This window comes from Gallinula chloropus (genome assembly GCF_964237585.1).
Source record: "Gallinula chloropus genome assembly, chromosome: 30".
In the NCBI taxonomy this organism is placed as follows: Eukaryota; Metazoa; Chordata; class Aves; order Gruiformes; family Rallidae; genus Gallinula; species Gallinula chloropus.
In genome coordinates, this window is record NC_140115.1 from 1,513,400 (window position 1) to 1,532,619 (window position 19,220).

The following is a 19,220-nucleotide window of genomic DNA, read 5'->3' on the forward strand; positions in this document are numbered from 1 at the left end:
CAAATGCTCAAATGCTGCCTTTCATAGAATCATAGAATCATAGAAAGGTGTGGGTTGGAAGAGACCCCAAGGATCATAGAGCTCCAACCTCCCTGCCACAGGCAGGGACACCAACCTCCAGCCTGCATCTACACAAGGTTGCCCAGGGCCCCATCCAAACTGGCCTTGAACACCTCCAAGGATGGGGGATCCATCAATTCTCTGGGCAGCTCGTTCCAGCACCTCACAACTCTCTCTGTAAAAAAATTCTCCTTAATATCAAATCTAAACCTTCCTTCCTTTAGTTTTAATCCATTCCCCCTTGTCCTGCCATTATCTACCCTTTTAACAAGCTGATTCCCCTCCTGTTCCTCTGCTCTCTTCAGGTACTGGAAGGCTGCAATGAGGTCCCCCCACAGCCTTCTCTTCTCCAGGCTGAACAAGCCCAGCTCCCTCAGCCTCTCTTCATAGGTGAGGTGCTCCAGCCCTCTAATCACCTTTGAGGCTCCTCTGAACCCTCTCCAACAGTTCTATATCTTTCTTATATTGTCGGCCCCAGACCTGGACACAGGACTCCAGATGGGGCCTCATGAGGGCAGAGCAGAGAGGGACAATCACCTCCCTGTCCCTGCTGCCACCCCTCTGCTGATGGAGCCCAGGATACCATTGGCCTTGCGAGCTGCAAGAGCCACTGCTGCCTCGTGTTAAGTTTCTCATCCACCACAATCCCCAAGTCCTTCTCAGCAGGGCTGCTCTCCAGAAGCTCTTCTCCCAGTCTGTATCCATGTCTGGGATTCTCCTGGCCCAAGTGCAACACCTGACACTTGACAGTGTTGAAACTCATTAGGTTCCCCCACACCCACCTTTCCAGCCTGTCAAGATCCCTCTGGATGGCTCCTTTCCTTCTGGGGTGTCACCCACACCACTCAGCTTGGTGTCATCCACAAACTTGCTGAGGGTGCACTCGATTCCATCATTGATGTCATTGATAAAGATGCTAAAGAGCACCGGTCCCAAGACAGACCCCTGGGGGACCCCACTTGTCACCGGCCTCCACCTGGACACAGACCCATTGACCACCACCCTTTGGGTACGGTCTGTTAACCAGTTTCTTATCCACTGGATGCTCCACCCATCAAATCCACATCTCCCCAATTTAGAGATAAGGATGTGGTGGGGGACTGTGTCACAGGCCTTGCACACGTCCAGGTGGATGACATCAGTTGCCTTCGCTTTATCCACCGATGCTGTCACTCCATCAGATTAGGTCACCAGATTGGTGAGGCACAACCTTCCCTTGGTGAAGCCGTGCTGGCTGTCTTGGATCAAGTGTTCATCCCTCATGTGCTCCAACATGTCATCCAGGAGGATCTGTTCCATGATTTTCCTTATAGTTTTACTTTCTTTTCTATTACTGTTTTGGTCTTTCATGGGTTGTGTTGTTTATTTTACTTTTTCAAAGAGGAAATTGTTTTCCAGCTCTAGGGTGTCCTGGTTTCAGCAGGGATAGAGTCAATTTGCTTTGTAGTAGTTATGTGGTGCTGTGTTTGTAACTTAGGGTGAGAGCAATGTTGATAACATTGTTGTTGCCAAGCACTCAAGGGCTTTTCAGCTTTACATGCTGCTAGTGAGAAGGCAAGTGGCACCCAGGAAGCTGGAGGGGACACAGTTTGGACAGGTGACCCAAACTAACCAAAGGAGCCTGGAACAGGCTGCCCAGGGAGGGGGCTGGGTCACCTTCCCTGCGTGTGTTTAAAAAAAGGGTTGATGAGGTACTTAGGGATGTAGTTCAGCTTAGGACGGGAATGGTTGGACTTGATGATCTTAAAGGTCTTTTCCAACCTTGTGATTCTGTGATTCTCTGATTCTTTTTAATGTTTTCATAAATGACCAGACAACTGGACTAGAGGGTGTCTTAAGTAAATTTGCATGTGACACCAAATTGTGAGGAGCTGTTGACTCTGTTGAGGGTGGAGAAGCCTTGCAGAGACCTGGACAGGTCAGAGAGCTGGGCAATCACCAACACTATGAAGTTTAACAAGGGCAAGCACCAGCTCCTGCACCTGGGAAGGGGCAGCCCCTTCATACAGACTGGAGGGTCAGACACTGGAGGGATTTGGGGCTCTTGGTAGACAGGAAATTAAACACGAGCCAGGAGTGTGCCCAGGCAGCCAGGAGGGCCAAGCGTATCCTGGGGTGCATCAAGCATGACATTGCCAGCTGGTCCTGGGAGGGGATTGTCCCCCTCTACACTGTGCTGGTGCAGCCTCACCTTAAGTGCTGGGTGATGTTTTGGGTGCCACAGTACAAGTGGGATATAAAAATATTGGAAAGTGTCCAGAGGAGGACAATTAAGATGGTGAAGAGTCTGGAGGGGAAGTCTTACGAGGAGAGGCTGAAGTCCCTTGGTTTGTTCAGCCTGGAGAAAAGGAGGCTGAGGGGAGACCTCATTGCAGTCTGTGGCATCCTGAGGAGGGGGAGCGAAAGGGCAGGTGCTGATCTCTCTTTGGTGGCCAGTGATAGAACCTGAGGGAACAGCATGGAGCTGTGGCAGGGGAGGTTTATGCTAGATATTAGGGAGAGGTTCTTTGCTGAAAGGGTGGTCGGGCCCTGGAACAGGCTCCCCAGGGAAGGGGTCACAGCCCTGAGCTTGACCAAGTTCAAGAAGCATCTGGATGATGCGCTCAGTCCCATGATCTGACTTGGCTGGCCCTGTGTGGAGCCAGGAGTTGGACTTGATGATCCTTATGGATCCCAAGGAGATTCTATGACCATGTCTGAAATCACCACTTAGCAGTGGATCTGCACACCAGTGCTTCTGGTTGCTCTCTAGATTTCCCTTCCCCTTGGACCATTCAGACACCTCTCAACCATCCAGCTGCTGCTCTGAGTTTCAGGGAGTTAAACCCTTGCCTTTCTGGCAGTTGTCTGACTCATTCTCTCTTGAGCCAGCTCTTTAGTTGTGGTGATTTCACAGTCTCCTTCCTCACTAGAACATCTCTCACAGGGTTAAGCTTTGTGGCAGGTGAACCTCATTGGTGGCAGATTGCACTTGGCATAGAGTGAGGAGTGTTGAATTTAATGGTGAATCTTGTCAGGTTTCTTTTGTTGGTTGGACAATAACTGCCTCTCTGCTGCCTGTGTGCAGCCAATTCTCTAAGGAAAGCAGGGGAGCTGGTACAGAGGGGCTGTAATGCCCCACTGCGGAGTGCAGCGGAGAGACCTGATGTAAGGACAAGGGATGCAAGTCCCAGTTGGTTGGTGAGAGTCATGGTGGGCTTGTGGAGATGTGCAGCAAGGTTGTCCCCACTGCCTCAAGGGAACCCATTTTTGGACCAATCCAGACCTCCTTAGGAGACACCCTGGATCAATCTCAGTCAGAGGTTGTCACCTGAGGAAAGGTTAAAAGAAAATAATAACCTACACCCTTAAAAAGAAATCAATTTTACTCTGAACTCTCTTTGAAACTGCTTCAATGATCTGTACATCTCTTGAAGACTTGAAGATAATTACATGAAGAGACATAGCTCATTAGGGCTTGCTTTTTATTTTTATGAGCCCTTGGGTGCATTTGGTGCTGAGTCCTTGAAGCTCAGGTACTGAGAGGAAATTACACAATAAACTCAATGTCAAAAGCCAAAGTACCTGAAGTATTAATGAGTCCCGCTGAGAGCCATTGCTGGCTGAGCCTCCCCAGGGACTCGTTAGAACAGGTAATTGGAGGCCATGTTGGCTGGTAGGCAAAGGCAATGTACAAGCAGCTGAGATGCTGAGAAAGCCCTGGGTTGGTTTGATGAAGCATAAAGGCCAAGCCCTGACCCCCAGCCCAGGGAAGACAGGTCCTGGCCCTCAGGCATCACTCAGAGCTCTTCCTGGGGCAGGACAACGTGGGATGTGTAATGATGATGGAAAGGACAACAGGATGAGATTACACAGACTTACTAGGGGTGTGTCAGGAGACACTGAGCCCCACCCCAGTTCATTAGGACAACATTTCTCATTGTAGGTCCAAAGCCAAGCTCCATGGTAAAGAAAGAAAGACCAGGGAGACCCTCCATCCCCTATCAGATTCAGGAGGAGACATATCATCGAAAAATGAGGACAAGGCTGAGGTGCTTAATGAAATCTTTGCCTACGTCTTGAGTTGTACAGAGGAGAATCCAATTCCCTGAGCTAGGAGACAGGGACAGGGAGCAGAATGACCCCACCTCAATCCAGGAGATGATCCTGCTGCACCACAGAGATGTGCACAGATCTGTGGGGCTGAATGGGATGCACCCAAGGGTGCTGAAAGAGCTGGCAAGGGGTGTTCACCAAGCCACTTTTCATCAGTCCTGGCTGACTGGAGAGGTACCAGAAGACTGGAAATCAGTCAACATAACCCCCTATATAAGAAGGGACAGAAGGATGATCAGAGAAATTACAGGCCTGATAGTTTGACTTCAGTCCCAGAGAAGCTGATGGAGCAGATCATCCTGAGAGGCATTATCCAGTTCATGAAGAACCCTCAGGTGATCAGGCCCAGTCAGCTTGGGTTCATAAGGGCAGGTCCTGTTTGACCAATTGGATCTCCCTGTATGACAGGGTGACCTGCTTCTTGGACAAGGGAAGGGCTCTGGATGTTGTCTACCTTGACTTTAGCAAAGCCTTGGACACAGTTTCCCACCACCTTCTCCTGGAGAAGCTCACTGCTTGTGGCTGGGAAACTGTGGTGATTCGGCCCCGAACAATGGCTGAGCACCACATGCTGCTCACTCACTCCTGGAGGAGAAGCAGACAGAGCCTCTGTGGGTTGGGATAAGGACAGTTTACTGACAAAAGGACCATAAAAGGGGAACAATATCAGGTCCAATTGCACTAACACCTAGTGATAGCACAGAGAGTGCCTTACAAACCCAACAATAACAGAGTGCTGCACCATGCCGTGACCACCCCTCCCCAGCCAGCCCCTTTGACAGGGAAATTATGTCAGTGTCCTGATTTCAGCTGTTATGGAGTTAATTTCTTTTCTAATAGTGGATGGAATGCTATTTTTGGGAGTTGGGATGAGAGCAGTGCTGATAACACCCTGATGTTTCTAGTCGTTGCCAAGCAATCAAGGACTTTTCAGTTGTTCCTATTTCCCTACTTTTGGAGAAGGAAGGGGACACAGCCAGGACAGGTGACCCAAACTGGCCAAAGTGGGTATTCCACACCAATTACATCATGCTCAGCGTAAAAGAGGGGGCTGGTGGGAGGAGGGGGAGGCAGCTACAGGACATGCGGCTTTGGGGACAGTCCAGTTTTCGGGACAGCTCTGGGCTGCATGGCCAGAGTTGGGTGGTTTGGTGAGAAACTTCATTGTGTGTGACCAGAGCCAGAAGTGCAGGAGCTGCAGCTCCTGTGTGTTTGCAAAGGCCAGGAGGAGGAACTGGCTGATGGAGCTGCTGTTGGACATCTGCTGACTCTGGGTGTGGAAAAGTTTTGCAGAAGTAAAAGACAGGAGTGAGGAGAGATTTATGACAAGGAAAATTAAAATGCTGGATTTGTCTCTCAAACTCTCAAGTGTGTATGAGGACCAGAAGCCTCTCCCATGGGCTCCCAAAGAGTCATTCCTAGTCTTCAGTTTTGGGTACAGGCAAGTGGGGGTGACATACATTTTCAATCAGATGAAGTCCAATTTCATGGAGAAGGGGACCTTACAAACTTATCTGCAACTCCAAGAATTCCCAAGGGAGCTGGCACCAGCAGCTCCCAGACAGAAGGTGCCTATTTTGTGCCCATCAGAACTGGGGAAAGAAGAATCCCAGATCCAGTGGCTTTGAGGCAGACAGAGGCCAGAGCTGTGTTCCCTTCCAACCCCAGGGCTGCAAAGCAAGGAGGAGTGAGTCGACTGACTCACTGTCTTTCACAGGGGTCCTGTCACATAGGGAGACATGGAAAGGTGATTCTCCTGCCCAGCTCTGGTTTAATCAGGAGAAAGGACTCTGCTGGACACAAGGATTTCTCCCCAGCCTAGGGAGGGAACATCAGAGAGGACTTCGGTGTCTTTCCAAGTAGATTCCCTGGAGCTCCAGGGAGGAGCCCAGAGGGGATGGAGGGTATGATGTCTTCACCTGCTCTTCTGCTGCTGAGCTGGGCAGGGCTCCTGGGACAGTGGGAGCTCATGGCAACCCGGCAGCACTGTCAAGAGACAGTTCTGCCCAGGAGCAGCTCTTCTGCCAAGTGCACAGCACTGGGGACACTGCCTGTAGGCACTGAGCAGAGACCTGTGAGGCTGAGAGAGTTGATGGATGCTGAGAGCTCACTGGAGGAGAAATCTCCACAGCACTCTGCCTGGTATGTCTGTGGGTGCAGGGCAATGCAGGTTCTGTTCCTGGAGGGATCTGCTAAAGCTGGGACATGGGGCAGTGTGTGGGGTCTGTCAGGAGGACAGGTTCTATATAGGACCAGAAAGTGCTGCCTGGAAGGGATGCCCTTCTGCCCCATCAGAGGGACAGAGCAGGGGTTGAAGAGGTGTGAAGAAGTGTGTGCACGCAGGGGTGCCCAGGGCTGTTCTTGTGAGCAGGGTCCCTGCACCCCAGGGACTGTGTCCTGGGGCAGGGACTCTGCTGCTGCCAGGGTCAGCACTCAGCCTGACTGCTGGGCTTCCATCAGCACCACAGCCAGAAGCTGTGGGTGGCAAGTGTGACCCATGGAAGGACAGTGTAGGGTCCTTCTGCTGTCAAAGTGTGCTGCATGGGCCAGGTTTGCTCCCACCTCTAGCTGATCCCTGGGAACTTCCCAGGGACATTTTAAGAACACCAAGGATGCATTTTCCACTCCAGGTAAAGAGACTTTGCTTTGAATTTTCTGCTTTTGCGGACTGTGTGGGAAGTGGGAGCTGAGCTTTTCCTGATAACTTTGCAGCAGGCAGTGCAAACTCATTGGTCATTAGGACTTGTCGGGGTATTTCAGGAACCCTGCACACACAGAGGTTCCCTGGGGCAGTGCCCTGATGCCAGGAGGGGTCTGCAGAGCAAAGCTGAGCGTAGGGCAGGTTGGATGAGGTCTGTGAGCACAGAGCAGGAGGTGACATGGGCAAAGAGCAGCAGCTTCAGGGACAGTTCCAGGCAGCAGAGACGTTGGCAGGGAGCGAGAAGGGGCTGCTCCCAGAAATGCCCTGGCAGTGGGGATTTGGTACCTCCCTGACATCCCCCACAGTGCAGACACTTTCCCACAGTGACCCCCTGGTTTCTGCCACCCAGCACAGACTCTGAGCCCAGAGTTCCAGGGTTTCAGGCTGAGCCTTCTCATTGGCAGCCCAACCCATGGCGAGGAGAAACCCCTGAGTGCCTGTTTCTCTGTCCCTGTCCTTCCAGCCTGGGCTGCAGCACTTCTTGCTGTTTCCACTCCTGTCCTTGCTGCCTTTCTCCCCCCGTGGCAGTGTCGCTCATCGTCTGTGTGTGGGCAGCTGCAATGAGCCCTGTGAGTGGGGAGTGGGGAGCTGAGATGCTCCTTGGGTAGGATGAGACTGCAGGAGGATTTTGGAGCTCTGCCCTGCGAGACTGGATTCCTCAGCTCTCTGTGGGGTCCAGTTTCTTCTACAGGGAACAGCAGGGTGTGATCACAGAGCCCCCCCACAGGGCAACTGAGAGCAGGGCTGATGGACAGAGCAGCTCTCCCCACTCTGCCCTCAGGGGAAGGTTTCACTGGCACTGCAGCAGCAATGTCAGGGAGTTCTGACAGGAGAAACACTCCCCAGCTACTGTTAGGAGAAAACCCAAGCTCCAAAGCTCTGCTCTGCCCTTGGGTGAAACTGGAGTGACAGTGCTGAAAATTTCATTCCTATCCTTAGGGGATTTAGTCAGAGATAACAACATCCTTCTGTATCCTTACTGCTGCAAGGCAGGACTGAGTTCTCCAGAGCCCACAGCCATCCTCCTCCCAGCAGTGGCATCCTCAAGCAAGCACAGAGCAGACCTCCCAAAAGGGACCTGAGAAAAATGTTCCTGAATACAGAGAGTGAATCTGAGTGTATTCCCTAAGAATTGGAAGACCTTTTCTTTAAGGAAGTTCCTTAACTTCTCACTGCCTTTTCCTCCTTGGACTGGTGTCTATGCTCACAGAAAGCAGATGTCCAACAGCAGCTCCATCAGCCAGTTCCTCCTCCTGCCCTTTGCAGACACTCGGGAGCTGCAGCTCTTGCACTTTGGCCTCTTCCTGGGCATCTACCTGGCTGCTCTCCTGGGCAATGGCCTCATCATCATCACCATAGCCTGTGACCACCACCTCCACACCCCCATGTACTTCTTCCTCCTCAACCTCTCTATTGTTGACCTTGTCTACATCTCCACCACAGTTCCCAAATCCATGGCCAATTCCTTGTGGGACACCAGGGCCATTTCCTACACAGGATGTGTCTCTCAAATCTTTTTCTTTTTCTTTTTGATCTTCACAGACTACTATATTCTCACTGTCATGGCCTATGACCGCTACGTTGCCATCTGCCACCCCCTGCACTATGGGACCCTCCTGGGCAGCAGAGCTTGTGTCCACATGGCAGCAGCTGCCTGGGCCAGTGGGTTTATCCATGCTGTGCTGCACACAGCCAACATATTTTCACTGCCCCTCTGCAAGGGCAATGTCATTGACCAGTTCTTCTGTGAAATCCCCCAGATCCTCAAGCTCTCCTGCTCAGATGCCTACCTCAGGGAGATTGGACTCATTGTGGTCAGTGTCTGTTTACATTTTGTGTGTTTTGTGTTCATTGTGGTGTCCTATGTGCAGATCTTCAGGGCTGTGCTGAGGATCCCCTCGCAGCAGGGACGGCACAAAGCCTTTTCCACCTGCCTCCCTCACCTGGCCGTGGTCTCCCTGTTTGTCAGCACTGCCATGTTCAACTACCTGAAGCCTCCCTCCATCTCCTCGCTCTTTCTGGACCTGGTAGCGGCATTTCTTTACTCAGTGTTTCCACCAGTAGTGAACCCCCTCATCTACAGCATGAGGAACCAGGAGCTCAAGGATGCCTTGTGTCAACTCAAGAGTGGATGTTTCTAAGTAGCAATGAACTGCTCATCTTCAGCATATTACTGACATTACTGGCCATGGAACTCACATTATTAGTAGGGTTTTGGTTGTTGTTTTGTCTTCTCAGTAGCCTGGATACATGTATGTACTTCACTTTGCTCAGCAGGCTTCCACCTCCTCTTGCTCTTTGGTCATTCAGATGCTGCTCAGCTCTCCAGTGTGTGCTTTGAGGTTCGGAGCATTTGAAAATGTCCCATCTTTCAGATGTCTAATTAATGGTTCTCACAGAAGTTGTGTGTTGTTAAGTGACCTTTCTATGTATCTGAACAAAAGTTGGTTTGGAGAGAATATCCTCTGAACGGTGACCCCCTTCATACGCTGCATGATGACCATGAGCCAGCAATGTGCCCTCATGACTCAGAAGGCCAATGGCATCCTGGGGTGTATTTGAAGGGGTGTGTTCAGTAGGTCAAGAGAAGCCTTTCTCCTCCTTTCCCAGGTGAGACCGCGCCTGGAATGTTGTGTCCAGTTCTGGGCTTCTCAGTTCAAGAAGGACAGAGAACTCCTTGAAAGAGTCCAGCACTGGCCATACTGTGGCTCTGTGATTCTGTGATTCTTACACAATGGAGTGATCCTAAAAGCTCCTGTTAGCATTTTCAGGCTCAACCAGTGTCCACCTCAGGAAGTGCTAAATGTGCAGGTAGGGCTGCAAAGCAAAAGGTTTGAGTGCTGAAAGATGTTCCTGGCCTGAAACCTATCTAGGTAGCCCACTAGCAGCCCAAGTAACCTTAGGGATCAGGGCTTTCCTTTCCAAGGGAACAGTCCTAACAGTGCCTGTGGTCATTTATGGGCTTTCCCAGCATCCAACTTTGAACATGATAAATGTAAAGCTGCAGCCTCAAACATAATGTGTGAGGGGATAAAAATCTTCTTGGCCAGAAAACTCCCCACGTATTCCAGTAGCAACCCAGTAACTGTGGGACACAGGGCTTTCATAGACAATACAATGGTATGAAATTTGCCTGATGTCTTTTTCCAGCAATGCCAGCATCCACCTTAGAAAAAGTTAAAAGTCCACCTATAACTCTCAAAGAAAAAGTTTGAGGTGTGAAAGATGTTTCTGACCTTCAACCTGCCTGGGTATCCCACTAGAAGCCCCAGTAACCTCAGGGCTCAAGGATTTCCTTAGACATGAAACTGTCTTAAAACTACCTGATGTCATTTTGGGGCTCTACCAGCATACACCTTCAAACTGCTAAATGAACAGCAAGAGATCCCTAACAAAAGTGTGAGGGATGAAAGATGTTTCCAGAATGAATCCTGCCTAGGTATACCACTGGCAGCCCCAGTACCTTAGGGCTCAGAGTGTTCAGAGACAAAAGGAGGGTCCTAACATTGCCTGATGTCATTTCTGGCTATACCAGTGTCCACCTCTGAACCTGCTAAACGCACAGCAATACATCCCAAACTAAAGGTGTGAGGGATGAAAGATGTTCATGGTCTTACATATCCCCAGGTATCCCACTAGCAGCCCCAGGAACATGGGGGTCAGGGCTTTTGTAGCCATGGGAGTGGATGTAACTCTGCCCAACATAATTTTCCAGCTTTAACAGTGTCCACCTTCAATACTGCTCAATGTCCAGCACCAGCTCCATGGCAAAAGGTGCGAGGGGGGAAAAAGGTTTTGGCCTGAGACCTCCTCAGGTATCCCACTAACAGCCCCATTAACCTTGGGGCTCAGGGCATTCCTAGCCATGGGAACAGTCCTGACAATGTCGTTTTCGGTCTCTACCATCATCCACTCTCGAACATGCTGAACAACCAGCAATAGAGTCCCAGGTTCTATAGCACCTATTGCTGTCCTTTTGTAAGTTAGTGAGCCATCTGCAAGCACATGTGAACCATTAGTGAAATGGAGCTTCCCTTCAAAGAGACTTTGAGAAACTCTGGGATTTGATGAACAAGAACATCAAGAAGATTTCCAACCAGAACAGATCTCCTCCTCCTGACCATATTTTCTCTGGACTGGAATTAATTCTCATGTTGGCAGCCCCCATAGTTCTGTGCTTTGGATTTGTAATCAAAAAATTCTAAATAAAGGTGTTTGTTCCTTGCTGAGCAGGGCTGGCACAGCATCAAGGGCTTTTTCTAATTCTGCTCCAGAAATGAGTCAACTGGGAGTGCACAAGTGCCTGGAAGGGGACAGAACAGGCCCAGCTGACCATAACTGACCAAGGGGATTATCCATACTGTATGGAGTAAACCCACTGTTGTGGTGCACAAAGGTGGCCTGGTTTTGGGAGGAAGCAGTTGATTTTCTTTCTAGCAGCCCGCGTGAAGCCACGTGTGGGTGTCAGGATGAGAGCAGTGCTGATAACAGGGAGGCTTTAGTTGTGTCCAAACAATCAAAGGCTTTTCTGTTGTTCATACTCCACTACTAATGAGACGGCAGGGGGCACCCAGGGAGCTGGGAGGGGACACAGCCAGGACAGGTGACCCAAACTGCCCAAGAAGTGTATTCTATTCAAATTACCCCATGATCAGCATAAAGGGAGTCTGGTGGGGGCAGGAGAACTCAGCTCCAGGACACACGTGTTTTCGGGATGGCTGTGAGCTGTGTGGCCAGAGCTGTGGGGTTCGGTCAGAAACTACATTGTGGATCACCAGTTGTGTGTATTTTGCTACAAAGTCCTATTGTTGTTGTTGTTTCTCTCTCTGCTGTCCCAGTAAACTGTCTGTATCCCAGCCCGTGAGGTTTAGAGTTTTTTGGTTTCCTTTTCCCTCCCCCACTCCCCCAATCTCCCCCTACACACACCCCCTCTTAGAGAGAGACTGGCCGCGTGGTGCTCGGCTCTTGTTGGGGTGAAACCATGACAAAAGGTGCCAGCACAACACCCACACATCAAGTCAGCTCAGACATGACAGGTGGAGAACCGGCTACCAGGAGAAGAACTTGGGCAATGCAGGGGATGCCATAGCAGTCAGAGGTGCTGAACAGGAATCTGGCCATGAGCACATTGGGCTGCACTGGGAGGACTGTGGCAATGCAGACAATGACACCTATTGTCCATTTGGACTCAGCACCATTAAAGCCCTCTCTGGAGCAGTCAGTCCCAGTGTGGGGTTCCCCGGTCTGGAGGAATGAGGAGGAACTGTCATGTGGTCAGAGAAAGTCTGCCAAGATATGGTTAGGGATCGTGTGTGGAGAGGCTGAGAGACAAAGGCTTCTTTATCCTGGGGAACGGTGGCTGAGAGAAGCCTTTTTGGTACGTGGAAAGAACATAAGGAAGGAAATCCATGTGAAACTGCGGCTTTGAAGATCAGAGTGGACATGAGGATAAAGAAATGTCCTTCTGAGGGTAGTGCTGTGGTGCAGGAAGTCACAGGGAGGAAGCGTGGATGAGCTGGTGGCTTTGTGTTTGTGGGAACAGCTGGTGAGGACGGAGAGACAGCAGTACAGGCAGGGACATGGTGGGGTGCAGACAATGTGGAGAAGGTCATTGGGTGCCTGCAGCCTGCGGGGGAACATGCACAGCCGTGGGGTAGTGTGGGATGGGCTGTGGTGCAGATGGACAAGAGTGCTGGCCAGGCTGAAAGGGCCTGATAGAAATGAGGTCTCTGCCCCCTTGGCTGTTGCTGCTGGCCCTGCCACAGAGGCTTCAGGGAAGACCCATTATCATCATGGCCATGGAGCATGGCTGACTCCTTGCACGCACCCCAGGCGATGCCATCATGTCTGATACGCCTGTCCTTCCCCTTGTGTTGCATCCCCACATCCCAAGGAAGAGCCCTGAGACACAGGTGAGGGTCAGGATCTGCCTTCCCCAGATACTTACACCGTCTCATTCAGATGTTCTAGAAGGTGAGAAATGGGACAAGGGCCATTGATGCTCACGTAAACCAATAGTAATCTCCCCTTGCAGCCACCTGGGGGGCCCGTGGAAGAAACCCAGCAACGGGAACCAGCAGCGCTGAAATCAGCCAGTGACTCGGTCAAGGGTGAGATACACTCACATAGCTTGAATGTATTCGTAAAGAGCAAGGTCTGAGGATTAATTGGGTTATGGCCCTGATACAGGAACCAGAGGCAGAAAAGAGCAAGTTGTGCTAGGGGTGCAGGGGAAAGAATGGCTCTGAAGCTGGGCGTGTAAGGTGTTTCTAACACTGGGTTGCTGATCTCTCGTGAGGTGAATGATTAATAAATAGCCTGGTCTGAAGATAGCGGCATGTTGAGAATTGGTGGCATGTTTAGTCCAGGACCATGAATGTCTTGGCCTGGACCATGGATTTGTTGTGGGTGGGAATATCCGTATTCTTGGTTGGAGTTGTGTAAAAGTCGGGTTTCTGTGTCTTTAGTACAAAGAGTGTTTCCCTCTCCTTATTTCATTATACTCAGAATTACTTTAAAGTAGGATGTACATAGATAGTAGTTGGAGCTTATACATATGATGGGCTAGAACATGCATATATTGTCCTAATACATGAATTGTAATGTAATTAGGGCATGACTATTATGCACATGATTACACAGGACGATTCTGTGCTCATGGCAGGGGTAGGGGGGGCCTTAGGTCTGAAGAATTTGAGTTTAAAAAAAAAGGAAAAAAACAAGCTACAGTAAAATGAGTGCCTAGTTCCTCTAGTTGAAGCACACAGGGGTGTCTTTTTGAGCCACAGATCTTGGAGAAATGCTCAGTGAGAAGATATGATTTATTTGACGTGTTTTTAGGGCTGTGTTTTGTTTTGCAAGGGTTGGTGGTTACATCAAATCCTTCTCCATACTATGGGGTAGTTGGCTTAATATGAGCGTCTGTTGTAGGATGTGGGTGGTTGCTGAGTTTGGGGTTCCCTTTTGTGTCCCTAGTGTTGTTTATGGTTTATTTGGGTGGGATGTTGGTGGTTTTTTTGTATTCTGTGTCTTTGGTGGCTGATCCTTAACCTGAGGGGTTAAGGGAGGAGACTGAGGGTTATGGGGTATATAGTGGGATTTGTTTTGGTGCTTCCTCTTGGGTGGTTTGTTGGTGGTTCTGTGGAGTGTTGGAAGTTTGGGGTGGTTACCGTTGATAGTGTGGGTGTTCTTTCTGTTGGGTTAGACGTTAGTGGGGTGGCGATGTTGTGTTCATGGGGTGTGGGTATGTTTTGGATTGCTGGGTGGAGCTTGTTGTTGACTTTGTGGTGTTGGAGCTTGTGCTCCAGCTTGTTGGCTCCAGCTTGTTGGCTCGAGGGACAATTCAGGCAGTTTAGGGGGTTTCAGAGAATAGTTTTAATATAAATGCCAGCTTTGGGAGTTGGAGATAAAGGTTCAAGTCCTTTTTTTCTGAGCAGTCACTCTAAGAAGGGGTATAATCTTCAGGTTTTTGTTTCCAAGGCCAATGTTTTTAATAAACTGTTGGAGTATTTTTAGTGGTTTAGGATTTTGTTTTCTAATGCCCCAATGGTTGGGAAGAGGATTAGAAGGATGGTAAAGTAAGTGAGTGATGCTATTTGGCTAGTTGGGGTAAATGGGTGTTGTACTGGTTGGCTACTGATTCCTGTTAGGATCAATAGGCTGCCACTGGAGTTCAGAACAGGAGTTGAGAAAGTGGCTGGAGGGTCATTGCACGTTGTTCAGGTTTGTGGAGAAGCAGCGATGAGAATAGGGCTGGTACTGAGGCAGCTCAGGCTGATGCTCCTCCTGGTTTGATGGGGATTGAGTGTAGAATGGAGTGTGCAAACAGCAAGAATCATTGTGGCTTAATGATTCTCGTTCAGGTATTGGACAGACCGACCAGAGGCGATGTGCTGCTGGACCTGGTGCTCACCAACGTGGGGGACATCACTAAAGACGTTAAGGCTGGAGACAGCCTGGGCTGCAGCGACCATGCCCTGGGTGAGTTTGGATCTCAAGGAATGTGGGGTTGGCAAAGAGTGGGATCAGGACCCTGAACTTCAAGAGAGCAAACTTTAGTCTGTTTAAGGACTTGTTGGCCAAGATCTCCTGGGATGTGGTCCTTAGAGACCGAAATATTGAGGACAGCTGGCTACTCTTTAAGGATCCCTTTCTGACAGCTCAAGAGCTCTCTGTCCCTCTGAATAAGAAACTGGGCAGGAGGGGCAGGAGGCCAGCATGGCTGGGCAAGGACCTGCTGGTCAAACTGAGGGAAAAGAAAGGCAAATACAAGCTCTGGAAACAAGGGTGTGTTGCCTGGAAAGAATACAGGGATGCTGTTGGGGATTGCAGAGCTGCCATCAGGAAAGCCAAGGCAAGGGATGTTCAAAACAACAAGAAGGGATTTGACAGGTACATTGGCCAGAAAAGAGAGCATCCCCCCTTTGGGGGTAAAGCTAAAGGAAGGAAGGTTTAAATTAGATATTACAGGGAAGTTTTTTACAGAGAGAGTGGTGAGGGGCTGGAACAGGCTGCCCAGAGAGCTGATGGATGCCTCATTCCTGGTGGTGGTCAAAGCCAGGTTGGATGAGGCCCTGGGCAACCTTGTGTAGCTCCACGCCTGGAGGTTGGTGGCCCACCTGTAGTAGGGGGTTGGAACTCTATGATCCATGGGGTCCCTTCAAACCCAGACCAGTCTGTGAGTCTATGATTCTATGATCTTTCACTCCCTTCTAGGTCCCTGAGCTGTTTTCTCCCTTGGGCTCAATTCGTCTTCCAGCTCGTGTGTGAAGTCTTTGTTCTTCTCACTTAATGTTTTAATTTCCTCAGCCTTTTAATTTTGCTGACGTGCTCCCTGGTTGTCTGGGTTTGAGGTCCATCCACACGAGTGGTTGGGCGGTGATGTGCTGCGGGATGGATGGAGGATGTTGTGGTTCAAGGTGAAGTCAATGCTGGTGACAAACTCCAGCAAAGCCAGAGCGTGGTGAGGAGAGGAGCTGTGCTGGGTGGGGGGACGGGGCTGCTCAGCAGAGGCCATGAAGGGGCTGGAGAAAGGGAAGAAAAAGGGTTTAAGGGCCCTGGGACACATGGTGCAAGGATCTGGGGTACAGGTAGTGTTTTCCTCCATCATTCCTATCTATAGGCAATAAGGAAGGATGGAATGAGAAGAGTCAGGAAATTAATCCCTGGCTCTGAGCATGGGGTGAGAAGCAGAACATTGGGTTCTTTGACAATGGGCTGGCACGAGCATCACCAGCCTTGCTGTCTAGGTACACAGGGAGGCTGTCCATTGTGACATCCCCGGTACAGAGGCAGGTTGTTCATTGTGACATCCATGGCACACAGGGAGGTTGTCCATTATGACAGAGGAAGGCTTCCTATTCTGGCATCTCATGTACATGGCTGCGGGGTTCAAGACACACTTCTTCCACAGGTAGGCTGTCCGTTATGACACACCCGATACAGAGGCAGGCTGTCCAATACCACACTTCTGGTACAGAGGACAGCTGTCCATTGTGACACCCTGTAGAGACACACACGGTGCAAGACACCCCCAGTATAGAGGCAGGCTGTCCATTATGACACCCCCAGTACAGAGGCAGGCTGTTCATTGTGAAATCCACAGTAGCTGGGGAGGCTGTCCATTATAACATCCCTGGTAGAGAGGCAGGTTGTACATTAAGACACACCCAGTTCAGAAGAAGGCTTTAAATTCCCACACACCCCTTATAGAGAATTGTGGTGCAAGTCACCCCCAGTATAGAGGCAGGTTGTCCTTTAGAGCACCCTGGTAGAGAGGCACAGTGTGCGAGATGACCCAGACAGATGCAGATTGTCCATTATGACACCCCTGGTACAGAGGCAGGCTGTCCGTTATGACACACGTGGTACAGAGGCACTGGGTGCAAGACACCACCGTTATGGAGTCACGCTGTCCGTTACAACACCCCCAGTATCGAGGTAGGCTGATCGTTACCACACACCCTGTACAGACACACAGGGTGCAAGAAACCCATGATACAGAGGCAGGCTGTCCTTTACAGCACCCCGGTACCGAGGCAAGTGGTGCTAGACACACCCTGTACAGAGGCAGGCTGTCCATTACGAAACCAGTGGCAACGAACCAGGCTGTCCATGTGACACCCCCAGTAGAGAGTCACGCTGTCTGTTATGACACCCCTGGTACAGAGGTAGGCTGTCTGTTATGACACACGCGGTACAGAGGCAGCCTGTCCACTGTGACATCCACGGTACACAGGGATGGGGAGAAGAATGGGAAGACAAAAGGCAACCTTTATGGGTTCACTTAAGAAGAGTGTACTGGGACAGAGAGCGGAGGGGGAAATAACAACAGCACTTAGATTGAAATATGCACAATGGGTGACTCACAGGGCAGTTTGTCGCCTGATGACCAAATAACCACACACCACCGACCACCACTGAGACCTTCCCAGAGACACATCACAGTGTAAATACTAATCACAAAGTAATTCTGTCTTGTTCATTTCACATTTCAAAGGTGTGTAGATGTTGTGCTTGAGGACATGGTCTCAAATCAGAGCCCCATACAAGTGGGCAGGGTTAGGTGTAGTTGGACTCAAAGATCATAAAGGTCTCCTCCAACCTAATAGATTCTATGATACATTTGCAGGAAATTCACATTCTGTCATGGTGGGAAAACATTGCCAATTCAGAGAAGCTCTCAAGTGATTCAGCTGGTGAAAATGTGCTTGTAAAATTATTGTAAATGTCAGGAGAAAATAAAAGAAAACTTTGTGTACCTTTCAGGCAGGTATGATGGAAAGGGAGCAGAGCTGGTCATTACAAAGTGTCTGGATCACATGAGACCTGGAGAAACTTAATTAGGAATAAGATAAACATGTCCCATGTTAATATAGCTTTGACAAACAAGAAAGAAAAAAAAATCCCAACAACTAAAACAAGTATTGAACACGGGCTGGTCCTAAATTGAGTTCCATGGCCAGTGATATGCAGAAGAAGATGAGCAGTTAATTGCTGCTTAGAACCCTCCAGTCAGCAGTTTCCACATGGCATCCTTCAGCTCCTGGTTCCTCATGCTGTAGATGAGGGGGTTCACTGCTGGTGGAACCACCGAGTAAAGGAATGCCAATACCAGGTCCAGAAATAGGGAGGAGATGGAGAGGGGCTTCAGATTGGCAAACATGGCAGTGGTGAGAAACAGGGAGACCACGGCCAGGTGAGGGAGGCAGGTGGAAAAGGCTTTGTGCTGTCCCTGCTGCGAGGGGATCCTCAGCACAGCCCTGAAGATCTGCACATAAGACACCACAATGAACACAAAACAAGCAAAACCAGAACAAAAGCTAACCAGAATGAGTCCAGTTTCCCTGAGGAAGGCATCTGAGCAGGAGAGCTTGAGGATCTGGGGGATTTCACAGAAGAACTGGTCAATGACATTGCCCTTGCACAGGGGCAGTGAAAATGTATTGGCTGTGTGCAGCACAGAATAGAGAAACCCACTGCCCCAGGCAGCTGCTGCCATGTGGACACAAGCTCTGCTGCCCAGGAGGGTCCCGTAGTGCAGGGGCTGGCAGATGGCAACGTAGCGGTCATAGGCCATGACTGTGAGAAGGCAGAACTCTGCTGTGATCAAAAATAAAAAGAAAAATATTTGAGCCACACATCCTGTGTAGGAAATGGCCCTGGTGTCCCACAAGGAATTGGCCATGGATTTGGGAACAGTGGTAGAGATGCAACCAAGGTCAAGAACTGAGAGGTTGAGGAGGAAGAAGTACATGGGGGTGTGGAGGTGGTGGTCACAGGCTATGGTGATGATGATGAGGCCATTCCCCAGGAGGGCAGCCAGGTAGATGCTCAGGAAGAGACAGAAGTGCAGGAGCTGCAGCTCCCGTGTGTCTGCAAAGGGCAGGAGGAGGAACTGGCTGATGGAGCTGCTGCTGTTGGACATCTGGTTTCTGTTGGCACAGAGACCTGTCCAAGGAGTAAAAGGCACAGTAATATTTTAGGGAACATTTATGTGAGGAAAAACTTGTGAATTCTTAGGGAACACCCACAGATTGACTCTCTGGATTAAGGAAGACTTTTGGCAGGTGCCTTTTTGGAGGTCTGCTTTGTGCTGAGAGAGCATCTGAGGGCATCTGAGCAGGAGAGCTTGAGGATCTGAGGAATTTCACAGAAGAACTGGTCAAGAGTATTGCCCTTGCAGAGGGGGAGTGAAAATGTATTGGCTGTGTGCAGCACAAAATAAAGAAACTCACTGGCCCAGGCAGCTGCTGCCATGTGGACACAAGCTCTGCTGCCCAGGAGGGTCCCATAGTGCAGGGGGTGGCAGATGGCAACGTAGCGGTCATAGGCCATGACAGTGAGAAGACAGTACTCTGTGGAG

The 19,220-nt window shown here is 50.1% G+C and overlaps 2 protein-coding genes across 2 annotated transcripts in view; one reads left to right on the plus strand and one right to left on the minus strand.

Annotated features, from left to right (window-relative positions):
- The window catches only part of LOC311202454 (olfactory receptor 14A16-like), a gene marked incomplete at both ends in the record, with an annotated part of 31,065 nt that extends 15,486 nt beyond the window's left edge, over positions 1-15,579 (plus strand). The window contains 3 exons of the mRNA XM_084277040.1: positions 8,067-8,883; positions 14,719-14,836; positions 15,572-15,579. Of these exons, the coding sequence (XP_084133166.1) occupies positions 8,067-8,883; positions 14,719-14,836; positions 15,572-15,579 (943 nt within the window). The remainder of the gene's footprint in view (positions 1-8,066; positions 8,884-14,718; positions 14,837-15,571) is intronic.
- Positions 15,580-17,855: 2,276 nt separating this feature from the next.
- Positions 17,856-18,782, minus strand: LOC311202455 (olfactory receptor 14A16-like; the record flags this gene model as incomplete). Its single annotated transcript, XM_084277041.1, has 1 exon — positions 17,856-18,782. One exon carries the CDS (start codon positions 18,780-18,782, stop codon positions 17,856-17,858), a length of 927 nt encoding a protein of 308 aa, XP_084133167.1.
- Between the last annotated feature and the right edge of the window lie 438 nt (positions 18,783-19,220).